This window comes from Macrotis lagotis, chromosome 1 (assembly GCF_037893015.1).
Source record: "Macrotis lagotis isolate mMagLag1 chromosome 1, bilby.v1.9.chrom.fasta, whole genome shotgun sequence".
Taxonomy (NCBI): Eukaryota; Metazoa; Chordata; class Mammalia; order Peramelemorphia; family Peramelidae; genus Macrotis; species Macrotis lagotis.
The window spans coordinates 293443923-293461209 of record NC_133658.1 but is presented as its reverse complement, the minus strand read 5'-3'; the positions used below and the strand labels follow the sequence as shown (position 1 = coordinate 293461209).

Sequence of the window (17287 nt, the reverse complement as noted above, 5' to 3'; positions counted from 1 at the left end):
TAAGGAGCTGAGAGTGAATGGGTGGTAGGGAAGTAGAAGGATTGAGGCCAGACATCTAGTACAACAGCTTGAGAACAGTGGCAACCCAAGAAAGTTTTTTGTTAATACAATAAGAGATCTGAACAACTTCTTGGTTTACTTCCACCCAAGGCACTATACACAAGATTGAATATACAATGAGTGCTTATCCACTTGTCTAAAACCCATAAACCTATATCTCTTGGAGGCTAGACTATGAGTGTTGAGGACCTATCTTTCCAGCATCACCCCACCACCACTGCCCTCCCCACTAAGGAGACTTCCCTGGAAGTTGTGCCTCAAGTCACAGGTCACAGAATTTCAGAACTGGTAGAGATCTTCAAAAATCATCTGATCCCATCCCTTCATTTTATAGACAGGGAAACCAAGGTATATGATTTTCCCAAGTCCATATAACTACATGATGGTAGAGACAGTACCGATTTCCACTATAATGTGGAGAAAGAATGATGCTGACAATTGGGAAGAGGCTGCTATAGTTGCCCTTCTATTGACCACTGTGCAGACTTGGATATAAAGGCTGAGAAGAGGGGAATGAGGATTTGTGGGGACCAGAGGAATGGCGACAGAGGGTAGAGGATCAGGTAGATCAAATTATTTTTTCCCTAGCTAAAGGAAAAAAAAGCACAAACTGGAGCTGGGGTATGTTGGTATATTGTCAGTGAACTTTACTTTGAATCACAGAACCAAAACCAAATGTCCTTGGAGATTCCTTCAATGAAGCTGAGTCCATGAAAACAGGATAAAGCCACTTCCTCTGTCTGAGCACAGGGCTCAGAGCTACATGGGGGAGGAGCTAGGAAGGGCAAGCAGGAGGGGCAGTTGCTCCTGACTTGGGGTTGGAGTGTGGGAGATGAATTTCTCTAAAATAGGGGAGATGATCAGGGTTTTCCAAACTCTATTACTTCAGGGCATCCAGTTGAACACAGACTTGTTCAAAGACGCTTTCCACTGTGCCTTCAGCATTGATCTGTGGAAAGACAGAAGGGTCGTTAGACTTGCCCTTGGAACCAGTAGCCTTGGAGGACTTTTCTGAGGCAGGGCTAACCCATCGTGTCCATGACCTTACCCCCCCCATCCATATCAGGGATATAAGACAAAAAAGGGGGGGATTTAGATCTGATATCAGACACTTCTACATTAGGCAAGTAGAGGAAGGAAGATGATGAACCTCTTTCTTTGGAGACAGTAGTAGGCAGGGACAGAGTCAGGGGAAAGGACTAAATGAACTTTTGAATTTAAGAGTTTTGAATAACTTGGTTGAGGTAGCTCACATTAACAAAATCTGGAGAGGCAAAGGAATTGTCATGGAAAGTCAAGAGGCCCAGACCTAAAATCCAGTTATGCTAATTATTTAGCTAGGGGATCCTGAGTAAATTATTTCACTTTTGGGGGTCTCAGTTTCCCCAGCTGTAAAATAAGTTCTTTCAAGTTTCCTTCCAGCTCTAATTCTATTGGCTTATCTGAAGGAACTAATATCCAGCATTCATAGCCCTCTACTTCCCTCCCTTTCCTTCCTAGGGTCCTGGCTTTGCCTTCTCTTATCTGCTCTTGATCCAGTCCTAGTGTTTCCAAATCCATCCTTGATGCCTCCAAAGGGCCCCTGAGACATAAACCAGGGTTCTTTCAACCCTTCTCACTTTCCCACCCTGACCCCAGCCTATTACCTTGCGTACAATACCCCGAGACTCATAGAATTTGATAACTGGCTCTGTGATACTATAATAGGTTTCCAGCCGTTTCTTGATGGTCTCTTCATTATCATCCACTCGTCCACTGGTTTCCCCTCGTTTCAGCAACCTTTGTGTCATGGTCTCTGAACTAGCATCTATATAGAGTAACAGTGTTGGAGAGCCAATCTAAGGAGACAAGGAGAAAAAAAGGGATAGGAAATAATACCAGAGCAGCTCTGGATTCTAATTCTAATGGTTCCAACTTGCTGGTTGATACTGAATAAATTACTTGTACTTTTCTGAACTTCTATGTCTCTAGTTCCAATGCATTTGTTTTGTAACATTGGGTATCTATTATAGGATAAGATGACCTAGATTTAAAAGTGACTTTTTTTACAATATTATTCTATTTTATTTTTTCCATTTACATGCAAAGAGAATTTTCAACATTCATCTTATTGTAAGCTTTTGAGTTTCATTGTGATAGGGACCTCCCTGCTCCCTATCACAATGGGTAATATGATATAGGTTATACATGTACAATCATGTTTAACATATATTCATAGTAGTCATGTTATAAAAGAAGAATCAGAACCAAAGGGAAAAAGCCATAGAATATATATATAATATATATAAAACAAATTTTAAAAAGTGAAAAAAAGGATGCTTTAGTCTGCATTCAGATTTTTTCCTCTGGATATGAACGATATTTTCCATCACAAGTCTTGTAAAATTGTTCTTAATCATTGAACTGCTGAGAGGCACTAAGTCCATCAGAGTTGATCATCACACACTGTTGCTGTTAATGTGTACAATGCTCTCCTAATTCTACTCACTTCACTCAGCATCGATTCATGCAAGTCTTTCCAGGCTTTTCTGAAGTCTGTCTACTCATGATTTCCTATAGAACAATAGTACTCCACATTAATCTACCATAATTTGTTCAGCCATTGCCCAATTGATGGGCATTCCCTCTCAATTGCTAGAAGGGGATTTTTGAGATCATCTGATACAATTCCCCTCATTTTACAATCGAGAATTTGGAGGTTCAGGAAATCAAAGGCTTTTACAGAACTGAGATTCATTATCAGATTTTTAAAATTCCAAATCCTCAGGTTTCATTCCATAATGACATGATGGTTAGGGGTATGATTTAATTTTTTCAATTATCAAACTTTTATTATCAAACATTATGGCATAATGGAAAGAGCACTAGACCTGGAGTCAAGAAAACCTATGTTCAAAGCAGGTCTCATACATTTACTAACTAAGTGACTCTGAACAAGTCACTAAACCTCTGTGCTCAGTTTCCTCAACTGTAAGAACAAAACCTGTCCCCCAGGATTATTGTTATTAAATGAGATAATATTTTTATAAAGGGTTTACCATAATGCCTGGTAGAGCATAAAGCACTATGGAAATGTATATTCTTTCTTTTCCTCCCTTTTTTTCACCCACTGGGAAAAAAGGAAGAGAAAAACAAAACCCTGCTATCAAAGAAGCAAAATCAAGCAAAATAAATTCCCATATTAACTACATCCAAAATTCTGCATAGAATTCAATTCTACATATGAGTTTGTCACCTCTCTGTCCAGAGGTAGCATTCTTTATCATTGGTTCTATAGAATCATGGTAGGTCATCGGGAATCTTTTGCTTCATTTTTACAATACTGATGCTAAACCGTCCTCTGTGTTATGCTCATTTTACTCTGCACCCTACAAGTCTTCCCTGGAACCTCTTCTTTCCTCATTTCTAACTGCACAGTAGCATTCTACTATAATTATATCTTATCATTTGTTTAAACATTGCTCAGCTGATAGATATCCTTTTAATTTCCAGTTCTTTGCTGCCACATAAAAAGGTATCATAATGTACACATGGGTCCTTGTCCTCTTGATTATTTTTATCTCCTAGGGGTATAGGCCTGGTAATGGTTTTGCTAGATCAAAAGGCACAATTTAGTTACTTTTGGAACATAATTCTAATGAGGTTAACTGCAATATTATATAAGTAATTAGCTTAGACTTTGTAGAGTAGACAGCAAATAGTTAAAATTCTGTGCCTTTCTGAAGTAAACTGTCAAATCTGATGCCTTAGCCATGCGGATTTTGTAAAGATTAGACTATAGAAAAAGTATGTTGTTATTCCCATGGGAAGAGCTTTTCTATCTGAGAAACTGCCTGAAACAGATAACCAATATCTGGGGACCCTGTGTTCTGCCAACTGGAAAGGGAGGTGGATAAATGACAGGGTTAACTTTGATATAAAAACTTGGACCATGAGGAAAATGGGGCCTCAGTGGGAGAATTGTTAACATAGCATGGGTGCAGGCTGATTTCATCCTGGGAAACTGACAGGGCGCATCCTTCTCCCCACCCCTTATCTGTAGGACCCAGCATGAGAAAACTGTGAACAGAGCAAATCCTTACTCCCTATCTGCAACACCTGGTGTATACTCCCTCCCTCAGCCTGAGAAACAGAAATTTCCCCTGTCCTTACCCCCTTCCTAGGAGAACCTACCATTAGAAGCCCTTCAGCTGGCTACATTCCCCAAATTCTCCAAAATAAACTCTCCACTTAGCTCTAATAGCCAGTCAATTAGTTTGATCCACTAATTGGTTCCACTTTGGCTTTTGAATCAATAAAAGCCTGACTAGAACAGGATCCTTTGTCTCTCACACAACTAGGGGGTTTTCCAGAGACCCTCTGAATCCACTTGCCAGAGTCACTCTGGGATTTCCAGAACAGTTCTGAATTGCTTTGCAGTAAAGTTGTACCAAATTTACAACCCCATCAACATTGCATTAATGTGCCTTTCTTCTATGAAGTGTGATCTTGACACTAGAGTTTAAGCTTCCTGAAGACAGAAACTTTTTTCATTTTTTAGATGTGTATCCCTAACAATCAGTATAGTGCCTGGCTATAAATGGATCTTTAATAAATGGTCATTAAATTGAACTGGCCACAAGACTGTGTTCTTGGAAAACCCTTCAATTGTGTATTCAGGACCACAGGTTCCAATATCCAGACATCCAAATTATGTAAGATTATGTTGAGTTGTATTTATATGACTCTAGGTTAAGTTTTATCATTCAACTGGTGAAGAAACAAAACAAGGATTAGAAAGCTTATAGAAAAACTCAGGGTGGGACAGCTGGGTGGCATAGTGAATAGAGCACTGGTCCTGGAGTCAGGAGGACCTGAATTTAAATCTAGCCTCGGACACTTAATAATTACCTAGCTGTGTGACCTTGGGCAAGTCACTTAACCCCATTGCCTTGCAAAAACCTAAAAAGAAAAAAAAAAGAAAAACTCAGGGCAAGAACTGTCCATATGGCTATGTACAGAGAGGTGCCATTGCTCTGAGAGTGCAGGAATAATAAAGAAGTGGATTGTGCAATCAAATCCTCAAAGCTTTAGACCAACCATGGGCCTAGGTGTATGGGATGTACAACCCCCGTCCTGGAGATGATGTCACTAAGGTTCTTTCTCCTGTTTGTCTCCAAGTAGAAATTCTAAGTGAACACAGTACCCTCTTGTGTCCAGGAGAGGGAAAACCACTTGAGACAGAAATGGAGACTGTCCAGTTTCCATTCAGTTCAACAAGTATTAACAATAAACCAACTATGTGGAAAGGCACATGATGGAGGTATAGAAGTAAGATGGGACAAGTTCCTTCCCTCAGGAAACTTAACATAATCCACTTTGGGATTTGGTTTTAGTCCCAAACTAGTGAGAAAACTCTAAACAGAAACTTCCTGCACTTCTGAGAGACTAAGGGCCCAGGGCTGAAAAACCAGTATCTATTAAAGGTGAAACCTGAAGTCAGGTTTTCTTACCTTTGAAGTCAGTTTTCAATCCACTATTCCACACTACCTTCTCTATGAGGGATTATTTAAATCAACATTTAAATATTCTGTGTAGTTTCACACACACACACACACATACACACACACACACACACACACACACACACACACACACACACACACACACACAAAACACAATACAAAATTGTACTGTCAAGAGATAAATAGGACTTTAAACATATGTTTGAAGTCAACCAGGTTGAGTCCTTAGCCAGTGGCAATGGAGGGGTATTATACCTAGCATTTAAATAAATTCTTTAAGTTTTACAAAGTACTTTATAAATATCTCATTTTGCCTTCACAATAATCCTGGAAAATAGGCATTATTATCCCTATTTTACTTTTTTTTCTTTTGAGGTAATCTGAGTTAAATGATTTGGTCATCATAGCACAGCTAGTAAGTATCTGAAGCTGGATTTGAATTCTTTTTTTTTTTGCAAGGCAATGGGGTTAAGTGGCTTTCCCAAGGCCACACAGCTAGGTAATTATTAAGTGACTGAGGCTGGATTTGAACTCAAGTACTCCTGAATCCAGGGCTATCTACTGTGCCACCTAGCTGCCTCTGGATTTGAATTCTTGACTCCTGGGTGGTTGCTCTATCCACTGTGCTATCTAACTTCCCCATCCCCATTTTTACAAACAAGGAAATTGAGGCAAGCAGGTATCAAGTAAATTTTTGCTCAAGGTTATATAACTAGTATTAGTGTGAAGTCAGATTAAAACTCAGGTCTTTCTGGATGCTAGTTCAAGTGTCCTATCATATGCTGTGCCATCTAACCACCTGCTAGTGAAAGGGAGAGAGATGCTTTTGGGAGTTCTCCAGGATTTTTATCAAGCAGACTGACTCATTGACTTGTGAGTATTCAGGATATTACCTAAAGAAAATATGAACCAGGATGTGAGAGGAAATACAATTAGAAACAGAAATGTCCTCCTGGTGGATGTATCTGAGCTCCCTCCCTCAATCCAACCATGCCAAGGTTAGCAGAGAATCTTGTGAATCTTACCAACTGAGAGGCAAAGATGTCATTCACCCCTTGGTCACCTCCACAAAGTGTGGTTCTCTTTTCCACACCAAGACCCCATGCCAAGCATCAGCAGAAAGCCAGACAGTGTCCAAACCCATCTTACCATCTTTTCAAATTCTTCTCCCTGTTTCACTTCCCGAGGGTAGCCATCTATCAAGAAGCCGGTGGAAGTATCAGCCTTTGCAAGCATGGCTTCTCTGAGCATTTCCAACACGGTTGCCTGGGGGAGAGTGGGGGTAGGAAAGGAAATGACAGGGAGAAAGGATATATATATATGTGAATCTTCCTTGTTCAGTAGTGTCCACCTCTCTTTGATCCCATTTGGGTTGGTCATTTTCTTCTCTCATTCATTTTACAGATGAGGAAATTGAGCCCAATAGGGTTATGTGACTTGTCCAGGGTCATACAGCTAATAAGTATCCAAGGCCAGATTTGAACTCAGGATAAAGAATCTTCCTGACTCTAGGGTTGGCTTTCTATCCACAGTACTACCTGACTGCCCGGGAGCCTTTTTGGGACTTTTTTTTTTTTAGTTTTTTGTAAGGCAATGTGGTTAAGTGGCTTGCCCAAGGCCACACAACTAGGTAATTATTAAGTGTCTGAGTCTGGATTTAAACTCAGGTACTCCTAACTCTAGGGCCAGTGCTCTATCCACTGAACCACCTAGCCACCCCTGGACCTTCTTTTACAAATGCCCTTGTCTCTTCTCATACATGATGGTCCCATTTCCTTTTCTCTCTTTGCTACTTCTCTAAATCCTGAAGTCCATCTTCCTGAATTCCAGTTCAAGCCCTACCTCAGCTCAGGAAAGTTATTATGGACCACATTTAGCCCTGCATCCTCTGAAACACAAAGGCACTTACTACCTAAACCATATGGTTTATATATGAATTATATGCTGTCTATATATATATATTTATATATATATTATATATATATAGTACTATCTAGTTTGGGTTTCTAGTTCCTCCCCAACCAAGTCAGAAGCAACTACTCTCAGCACAGCACCAAATACACAATAGGGGTAAGCTCATGAAAAAACTGCTGATGGATTAATTTTCAGAAGCAAATAGTGAAGAACAAGAATTATGAGAGCCATTGACTGTTCTGCCTCCTCTTTCCTCTGCCCAATTTCCCAAACTTGGGTCTTTCTGGATGATAGTTCCAGTATCCTATCATACACTGTGCCACCTAACCACCTGCTAGTGAATTTACTTTCCCAATTTCACTCTACTCCTTTATCCCCCCCACCCCCACTTAAGGGTATTGGGACAACAGAAATAATAATTAATATTTATTATATTAGTTGTTTATCATTGACTAATTATTAAACCCCAACATGAGAGGCACTGTGGCATAGGAGATGGAGGACCAGCCTTGGAGAATGAAAGATCTTAATTAAAATCCCAACTCTAATAAATATTAGTCAAATAACTCCCTAGGACAATGAGTTACAGAAAAGTTGCTGACCTGCATCAGTGGAAGATTCTTCCACACTGGGTTTGCCATACTTAGATGACATCACAAGTCTAAACAAAATACACCCCCAAAATATATCCCCCTAACATGTCTATGGAATTTTTACTATTTATATAATGCTTTCTCGACTCAGAGCATTTAATAGATTATACCTTGAGGACAGGTATTTTCTCTCCTTTGTCAATATCCTGTACCCAGCTCAGTGCCTAATATATCAATATTTATTTAAGAAATGCCTACTGAATTGAAAATGTGTCAAATTTAACAATACAGGGGACCCCTCAATGAAATCTATAATGGATTAAAAGAAATTTGCTTAATATTCCATATCAGCAAAGTTAAATGAATGGAAAATCAATTATGATATGCAATTGTAAGGTCAAGCCTTCAGCTAGCAAGCATATCAGAGCATACACAAGCATATCAGAGCATACACCTGTATTATAGGTGTATGGCAAATTGTGCCCAGATTGAAGGGAGAAAGAGTAAATGGGATGCCATTTGAGAGGTTGCTACAGTGATTTTAATGATTCCAAGATACTCCCCAATCCCTAATCATAACTTTCTTAAGAAACAGAAATGTTTTCCTAGAGGTGATGAGTCTTTCAAGTACCACAATCACTGAAGAATCACGTTTCAGTGTAACTCAAACATCAGTGGAAAGATATATGATAGGTGTGAATAGACTGATGCATATTTTCATCTCACTTTTTTTTCTTTTAGGTTTTTGCAAAGCAAACGGGGTTAAGTGGCTTGCCCAAGGCCACACAGCTAGGTAATTATTAAGTGTCTGAGGCCGGATTTGAACCCAGGTACTCCTGACTCCAAGGCTGGTGCTTTATCCACTATGTGACCTAGCCACCCCGACTGATGCATATTTTCAAGGATGACTTTTGCACAAGAAGAGCAATCAGAGGTTCTCAGTGAGGAAAAATAGGATCATAAAGGGATGTGGGCCAGTCACGTATAAAGAGTGAAGGATAACTGATGAATAGCCTAAATATTGCATTGCATTGTACCACAAAATGGAAAGACACCTCGAGGGAGGCATTTAGCAAGTTTAGGTGAACATGGTTGTGATCTGAAATGATGAGAGAAATAGAAATGGATAAAACACAACCTATTGAATATTTCACATTATATCTCATTGGACCCTCATAACAACTGTGCCAAGGAAAGAGGGTAGATTATCCCCCTTTTATAGAGAGTGAAACACGGGTCCAGAGAAATGAATTTATTATTCTATGTGGGATAGAGGAATGAGAGAAAAATCAAAACTTTCTTTCTCTCTCTCTCTCTCTCTCTCTCTCTCGGAGCATCTTACTCTTCCCCCAGCCCCAGGAAAGCACCGGTGAGGAGGATGTTCATATGCAATCAATGGTTACTCTTCCCATCCCAAGTTCCACTAAGTGCCTAGAATTTAGGCACACTAAATAAGAAAGTTTACCCAGATTCCTATTTGTTGTAGGTGAACCCTGCTCCCAGTCTGCAGTTGATATCTGGCCTGTAGTAGCCATGGTACCAAGACCCCTCCCGTCCCAAAATTATTGCTTACCATGGGTACCAGTTGTCCTTTTTCCATGATTTCTGACAGTTTCTTGCCCCTTTCAGAGCCAGAGTTGACTTCTTCCCGCAGGATATCTCCAGTGGATAGATGTGTATATCCATATTTCTCAATAATCTTCTCACATGTGGTCCCCTTCCCTGAGCCTGGTCCCCCTAAAAAAGCCATAGACACCCCTCCCCAAATGTCATAGCTGGAAGAGATTTTAAAGATGTCCAATCCCTTCATTATATAGATATAGGAAAGTGGAGCTCAGAGGAGAAATGACTTGCCCAGGGTCACATAGAAAGTGGTAGAAACTGTAATAATAAAAACCCTCCAACTCTAGATCTTTTCATTGGCTGACCTCACCTCCACCCCTTCTTGATTGCCCTTGCTCCACAATTCATCTCAAATCCTAAATTCTATAAGATCTTTCCTGATCCCACCCCCAAAATGCTGCTAGCATCTTCCCTTGGTAATACCTCCCATTTGTACTATACATATTTTATAGGTCCAAAGGTGTTGGCATGTTGTCTCACCCATTAAAATGTGAGATCCTTGAGGACAGTGACCTTATTTTTCCACTTCTTCATCTCCCCAGTGTTTAGTATAATACTTAGCCTATAATGAACTCATTCTTAATAAATGTTTGTTGACCTGTTGACTGACTTACAATAAATAGCATTTGGTGAATTGCAAAGGGCTTTCCTCACAACAATCATGTAAGATAGATAATTCAATATTATAATCCCTTTTTTTAACATTAGAGTGAACTGAGACTATATGAGGTTAAAAGACTTGCCCAGTTGCAAACTGTATCATTTTCTGGAATGAAATTCAGTTCTCTCTACCTCAGACATTAAATAGCTGTGTGAAACTAGTTCAAGTCAGTTAACTGAGATAGCTAGCTAGGAAAGAAAGAAAGAAAAAAGAAAGAAAGAAAGAAAGAAAGAAAGAAAGAAAGAAAGAAAGAAAGAAAGAAAGAAGAATGGAGGGAGGGAGAAAGAGAGAGAGAGAGAGAGAGAGAGAGAGAGAAGGAAGGGAAAGAAAGGAAGTAAGTTCATTCTCTGGACTCCCAATCCAGTACAACTCCATAAGACCACACTAACCCTCCTCCTCTCCCCACTTCCCCTCCCCCCAGGCTCCCTGTGGACATATAGCCTGGGTGAGATCGTGAGGGAAGAGCAGCATCCCCCACCCCCACCCCAGCCTGATGTTAGACAGTCCCAGCCTCCCAACTCAACAATGCTCCAACTCACCCACCACAAAGATGATCTTGCTATTCTTCAATTTTTCTGTGGATGAGGAAAGAAAACCAAGTCAGACAGAAGCACAATAGGAAGAGTAGGGGCCACAGCAAGCTCGAACAACACAGAAAAGAGCCCAAGGATACCTTTAGCCGAGTCATCTACTTTGGTGTTTTCATGAGAGAGGCAAGACCCCATGTCCCGATCTTTGTTCCCTTCTCCTCAGCACTTCCCCTTTTATCTGCCCATCGCTCTTCTCCCCAACCCCCACTGGGTTCTTATGCCAGGACTTAGGCCTGTCCCCTCCTCATCTCACCCCCCCCCCCAGTATTGCCCAGTTTGTGGGAAGGGTGAGGTGGAGGGAGATATTGGCAGGCCACAACACATGTTCCCATAGAAACAGTTGCTGGGGAATGGAGGGGTGTGGTGAGTACCTCGGCCCTAGGCCCAGTCTAACTCTGTGGTCTCTGTGTTGAGGTGGGCAGGGACACAAGAATTAAAGCTGCAGTTTTCAAGGAAGAGAGAATCTAATACCAACTAAGGACCCTTCTCAGGTCATCCAGCAGATCAGCTTTAAGTGTAAAATCTAGAAGGACTTCACACAGGTATAGTCTCCAATAGCCCAGGTCTCAGAGATGAAGTTGATCACTTAGGGCACTTCCCAACTTTAACATTTTAGAAGTCTAATCTTGGGGGAGGGGCTGAACATGCTATCAGGAGAAACGCCTTTCTGACCCTTGGTGTCCTATCATTTCCTAGGTGATGGGAGGAATCTCACCACCATTCTGGGACTCCAGATCCTGCTTAGAGCTTGCCAGAAGGTTGGATCATGAAAACTATAGAACAGGGTTATTGAATGTAATCAAGGAGAGAAGAAATTGATTTTCCTTGTAAGCAAACTAATATCTAAACGAGCCACAACTGTTTCCATTGCTGTTGTCTAGTCTTGAAAAAGATGATCTAATATCTAGAACTCTGGAGATTCAGTGTGAACACAACAGAATGATTTCCTCATTCTGTATACTCAGCTATTAGATGTAATGTAAGAACCCTTCTATTTCCCTTCTATTTATTTCTGTAGTACATCCATGAGAGTCAAAGTGTTTTTGTAGCCACTATCCTGAGAGAGCTTCACAATGCTTCCTAAAATTCGTATTCTACATTTGGGTAAACTGAGGTAATGAATTATTATGGAAAAGAATACTATAGTCAAAAGAACTGACTTCAGATCCTAGCTCTGTTCCTTACTATCTGTGTGATCTTAGGCAAGTCGTTTGGCTTCAATTCCTTTATCTGTTTCTTCCGGTTGTTAGTCCTATAATTTTATGATCCTCACGGTCTAGAGGGATTCAATGATTTGCTTAAAATACAATCTTTGCATTGCTCCTGTGCTTCCCTCACTAATGGAGATGCACCTGAGGATAGAGAGAGAGAGAGTAAGATAGATTCTTCCTGTGAGTCCAGGAGCTAACAGAACACATTTTTGTAAAAGAAGATCTTTTTCAAGACTAGACAACAGCAATGGAAACGGTTGTGGCTCCTTTAAGAGTCCAAGGCCCAGATCCTAGAGTGAGGGAGCTAAGGCCAGTCCAACTCCTCTGTAGCAAAGCATGCGGGCTGCTGGGGAATGTAGGGAGGGATGCACTCCAGTGAGATGGAGGCCCATCAGGCCTCTCTGTCTGAACCTCTAAGAGACTTGCTCTCTTTTTTTAAAAGTCTGTGTGTGTCTCTTGCCTCTGTGTCCCTGTCTCTCTTCTTCCCCCTGTTGCCAGAGAAGGAGCAGTCTATAAATATCATCTTGAGGAGGTGGACCCTGGAGGAGTGGAGTTCCCAGAAGACACTGAGAGGTCTCCTAAACACAGTTTCTAAAATTAACTTTGCTCCTGTGGGACACATATCTAAGAAGGCACCCTATCCATCTCCCTTCCTTCCCCACTCCCAGGAGCTGACTGCTCCATGAGCTAAGGAGTCAAAGGCAGAAGGAAATCTGGAAGAAGCATGATCCCCTGGGCCTCTCTATGCTCCAGTGGCCCATGAAAGCCCATCCCTCTCCCAATATGCCTCTTGCCACCACTCAGGGAATCATAAAGTAAGAACTAAATGGGTTCTTAAAGAGCTCATCTAATCTACCCCCCTTCATTTTCAACTAAGACCCAGAGAGGGAAGGTGATTTCCTAAAATTAAACGGCTTGTTAATGACAGAGCCAGAAACAACACCAACATTTTCCAAGTCCTATTCATTTTTCCACTGTATCAGACTGCCTCCCTTTTTTCTGGATCTATGGGCCTGACTGCCCATACATTCCAGGTAATACATTCCATAATTTAGATAGAGTAGTTGAGAAGTCACAGAGAGACAAAAGCTTAGCACAACAGAATGTTAACACTACAAAGGACCTTAGAAATAATCTGACCCAACTCCTTTATTTTACAGATAAAAAAACTGAGACCTGGAAAGGTTACCCAGTAAGCAGAGGTGTCAGAAAGTCAAGGAATGGTACCTACTTTCCATTCTGCTGATCTGGGTCTGCTGCACTCCTCAGGCTGTAAGATAAAAGAAAAAAGTGAGAAAGATCCCCTGGAGAGACGGGTTCTTCTCTGCCCAAGCTAACCCACCTCACCCTCTAGCCAAAACCAGATAGAGAATCGGGCTTCCCTAGTGGAAATAATTAGCACCCTTTAAATCCTCTCTAACCCTAACCATGATATATTCATGGCCCATCAATGATTAGTTCAGACCCTTTAGGCTGCTATTCTTCTGGTCTTCCCTAGGCTGGCCCTTCCCTTCTCCCCAACAGATCAAACTCCCCCCCCCAAAAAAAACCAGGGCCTTGGTGCAATGGGCACTTTTAATCACCACTCCCAAGCCTAAAATCAGTGGCCAACTCTTTCCCCCAGCTGAGGCTACAGGTAGAGAGCAAGGAAAGGTAGATTCTTCACCCCCACTTCCAAAAAGACTAGGCAGATTAGCCCTAGTACCAAAAGTACCTATCTGATCTGCCTCAGGATTACCCTCTGAGGAACTGAGGAACGTCAGAGGCATACCTAAGAGACCTCACCATCACCACCTCTTCTCTCACGGCAAACAGTCCTTCCATTCCCCTGACTCCATATTTGTTACTATGCAGATGACCTGATGGTTAACTCTCAAAGGCCAGGACATAAGAGTCAGAAAATGAAGGTTAGCTACCTTTCTTTGAGATAGACATGAAGAGAGGCACAGCAACAGCGGCCTGAGCCCCAAATTCTTGGCATCATATAGACTCATAACTGAGATGAGATGAGCCCCTGGGTACCAACATCTTAAGGAGCTTCCTCTTCCTGGGCAATTGTAGTCCCCTGCTACCCAATACAAGCCATTCCCACACCCCCAGATCCTTTTGTCATGGTACCTTTTCTTTGGGGCCTATCAGAGCAATCACCTCTTAGAGCACAGATGCACTCTCATTATTATAATGCCATCATTGCCTCTACTCCATTCCCCATAAAATAATATTTTTATCTGTAAAAACTTTTAAAAAGGTTTTGTGGCATGTGCTGAAGGGTGGGCAACTCATGTTTCCCACCCATGAGACCCCTCCTTATCTCTCCAATTGCCAGCCTGGGATGGCTAGGAGGGAATTTCCTTTCCCTACCCCTATACTAGGAATATCATTTCAACTCTAGACACATTTTCCTCATAAAATGAGACAATATATCTAGCTCTAAGTCAAAAGCATGGTGGTTAAAATTCCCACACAATTGTCAGCAACAGTTTAGCCCCTTGAGGAATATCAGATAGTAGCCCTCCTACCCCAAGACAGCTGAATCCTTGGGCAGCCTGAAGTTTCTTCAGCTCAAAATAACTCGAGTGTAGGGCACCTGTGTGGTGGAATGGACATGTGAGTTAAATGTTCTGGAGGGGCTTAGGTTACACTCCCTGAGCCCAGCCCTAATAAGGGCAGCAGCCTGATCTAAGAATGGACTAAGGATAAGGGGTCTCCCAGAGCCCTGAAGAGTGGTGACCAGAGTAGACTTAACCTAGGAAGGGTTTCTCTTGAAAAGGCCCAATGAAAGGGCAAATAAGAGAGGGTATAGGTTTAAAGAGGGGAAGGACTTTTCAAGGTCATCTAGTCCAATCTACTCATTTTACAGATGAAAAAGCTAATGCTATGGAAATGGCAAAGTCAGGATCCAAACTGAGATCATGTGACTCCCACACATTTCTGCCCCGCCCCCAATACCAAAGCAAGTACTGTTATGAGCTAAATTACTAGTACTAGGAAGTCTCTTGTCCACCTTTTGGTCAACTCAGGGCTTCCAAAATGGAGCTTTGTCTCTCTTTCCCATCCCCCAGCAAAGCTAAGCCCTGAAGGCTAGGAAAAGATTAAGAGATACAAGCTCAGCTCTCCCAAGTTACCTGAATAATGGAAAGTTAGAGATGGAGGGAACTTTAAAGAACATCTTGTCCAACACCTTCATTTCACAAATGAGGAAATTCAAAAGAAGTGTTTGACTTGTCCCCAATCAGATTCCCCATTGACTAGGCTCTTTACCTTCACCTACCATTTTCTCTTCTCTCTCCCCAGATTTGGGGTTAGAGGAGCATCTCATTGGTGCACTACAGTTAAGGATGAAAGGAAAGCCAGATACCCATAGGTAAGCCCTGCACTCACCCCACCCCATTCTCAGGGAGTTCTTATGGTTGATCTGGCTCATGCAGGAGACTAGGAATCCCTCTCTCCTACCTCACCCCTCCAGCACTCTCCTCAGGGGCAGATATGTGTTTTGAATACCCAGAGCTGATTGACCATGAGAATAGTCTTTTTGCCAGCTTCCTGGTGGGGACCTAGGAAACTTATCCTTATACAGAATAGTTTTCAGGAAGGGGATGGCCCAACAAGACTGGCCCAACCCTGGACCAGTTGGCCTCCAGATTTCTAACTTTCTTAATTAAACACACAAGGATATGCATCAATAATTCAAGATTACATCAAGATGGGCCAAATACATCTAAAACCATCCAACAGCATGGGGCTGGTATATAAGCCTTTCAACTGGGGGGGAGGGGGCAAGACACGCTTCATGTTGGGTAGCTCTGCATGAGCTCACATGCCTTTGTGGGTCGGGACCTGTGTCTACATGCTTAGCATGGGGAGGCCCAACCCTGGGCGGGGAGGGTTGTCTCACTGTGACACGTACTATGATGGGCCTCACACACACAGGGCATGCTTGGTGCAGTGAGAACACACACACAGACACATAGACAGACAGACACAGACACACACACACACAAACACAGACACATAGACACACACACACACACACACACACACACACACACACAGACACTATGCCAGTCAGAGAGGGCAGAGGGTGATACAAAGAAGCTACTGTATGGAAAAGGAAGGGGAGGGAGAAGACAGACAAATCTAAACACAAGGAGAGGCATGGACCTAAATATGCACACAAACACAGAAACAAAACCAGGCTCTGCAGACACCTAGAGACCCAGAGATATTCAAACGGAGCGAGGAGCACGCAGGCGTCCAGACAAAAACGCACAGCCCCAAACACCAGAGGGCAAGGCCAGAGGCACAAAAATGACGATCTGCAGACACCTAGAACGGCAGCAACGGCCACCACGGGCAGGACCACACAGGCGCAAACATGCGGACACAGCCACGCGCACACACATACACGCACACGCACCCACATACGCGCACACACATACACGCACACACAAAAACATACGCATACACACACACGCACACAACCGCAGCAGCATGCAGAACGGCACACGCCAAGCCAGAGCTAGGTGCACGCGCGAGGCAGCGGCCCGAGACCCCCAGCCCCCCCGCCGGAGGGAGGGGCGCTGCGAGCACTGACCTGGGCGCTGGCTGCTGGCCGCGGCGGGGCAGACCGGTCCGATGCCCACAGCCCGCTGCCCTGCCGTCCTCCGCCGAGCGCGCCGAGCCAGATATATAAGGCTGACAGCGCGCGGCATGCTGGGAGGGGGATCTCTGACAGCCGCCGGAGGACACCTCGGGGGGGGGGGGGGGGGGGGAGGGATCAGCAGGGACGGGGAGGGGAGGCGGGAGGGGGAGGGAAGGGGTCAGGACCGAGGAGGGAAATAAGCAGAGCGATCCCGGATAAATGAAGGTGCCAAGCACAGCACCCCCCGGGACTGAGGTTGGAGGAGAGATGAACTCAGTCAGGACCTTGGTAAGAGCTTGGACTGGGGGCTCCCCACTTCTGTCCTGTTTACCTGCTGAGTCTCTCCCTCTCTCCCTCCCTCTCCCCCATCTCCCTTCCCTCTCTCCCTTTCCTCTCTTCTATTCTCCAAAGGCAGGACATATTATTAATATGGTTATCAAGCACTACCCCAGCTCTCTCACCTTGGAAGCAGAATTGTCTCTATTAACA

At 43.0% G+C, this 17287-nt stretch overlaps 1 protein-coding gene and 1 long non-coding RNA gene across 5 annotated transcripts; one reads left to right on the top strand and one right to left on the bottom strand.

Annotated features, from left to right (window-relative positions):
* Nucleotides 1–682: 682 nt before the first annotated feature.
* Nucleotides 683–16833, bottom strand: AK1 (adenylate kinase 1). 2 transcript variants are annotated; one of them, XM_074211081.1, is made up of 8 exons: nucleotides 16751–16833; nucleotides 14676–14743; nucleotides 13388–13426; nucleotides 10895–10930; nucleotides 9645–9808; nucleotides 6714–6830; nucleotides 1707–1898; nucleotides 683–1009 (listed from the first exon to the last, which is right to left on the bottom strand). In XM_074211081.1, the coding sequence occupies exons 3-8, from the start codon at nucleotides 13392–13394 to the stop codon at nucleotides 941–943; spliced, it is 585 nt and encodes a 194-aa protein (XP_074067182.1). In that variant the 5' UTR covers nucleotides 13395–13426; nucleotides 14676–14743; nucleotides 16751–16833; the 3' UTR covers nucleotides 683–940. The 2 variants fall into 2 exon arrangements, with proteins under 2 accessions (XP_074067182.1, XP_074067181.1); XM_074211080.1 differs by lacking the exons at nucleotides 13388–13426; nucleotides 14676–14743; nucleotides 16751–16833 and adding an exon at nucleotides 11029–11191.
* On the top strand, nucleotides 10740–14310 carry LOC141505328 (uncharacterized). 3 transcript variants are annotated; one of them, XR_012473583.1, is made up of 5 exons: nucleotides 10752–11487; nucleotides 11642–11772; nucleotides 12655–12971; nucleotides 13317–13446; nucleotides 14011–14310. It is a non-coding gene; the product is annotated as an uncharacterized LOC141505328 (long non-coding RNA). The 3 variants fall into 3 exon arrangements; XR_012473581.1 differs by lacking the exons at nucleotides 13317–13446; nucleotides 14011–14310 and having other exon boundaries at nucleotides 10741–11487; nucleotides 12655–13096; XR_012473582.1 differs by lacking the exons at nucleotides 11642–11772; nucleotides 13317–13446; nucleotides 14011–14310 and having other exon boundaries at nucleotides 10740–11487; nucleotides 12655–13096.
* Nucleotides 16834–17287: the final 454 nt, after the last annotated feature.

Bases quoted from the DNA above. Each gene is read 5' to 3' on its own strand.
- AK1 (XM_074211080.1), bottom strand. From the start codon at position 11,080: ATGGGGTCTTGCCTCTCTCATGAAAACACCAAAGTAGATGACTCGGCT. The intron at 6,831-9,644 runs GTAAGCAATAAT...ACTCTCCCCCAG, and splicing joins AAGGACAACTGGTACCCATG to GCAACCGTGTTGGAAATGCT. The intron at 1,010-1,706 runs GTAATAGGCTGG...GTCTTTCCACAG, and splicing joins CTCGGGGTATTGTACGCAAG to ATCAATGCTGAAGGCACAGT.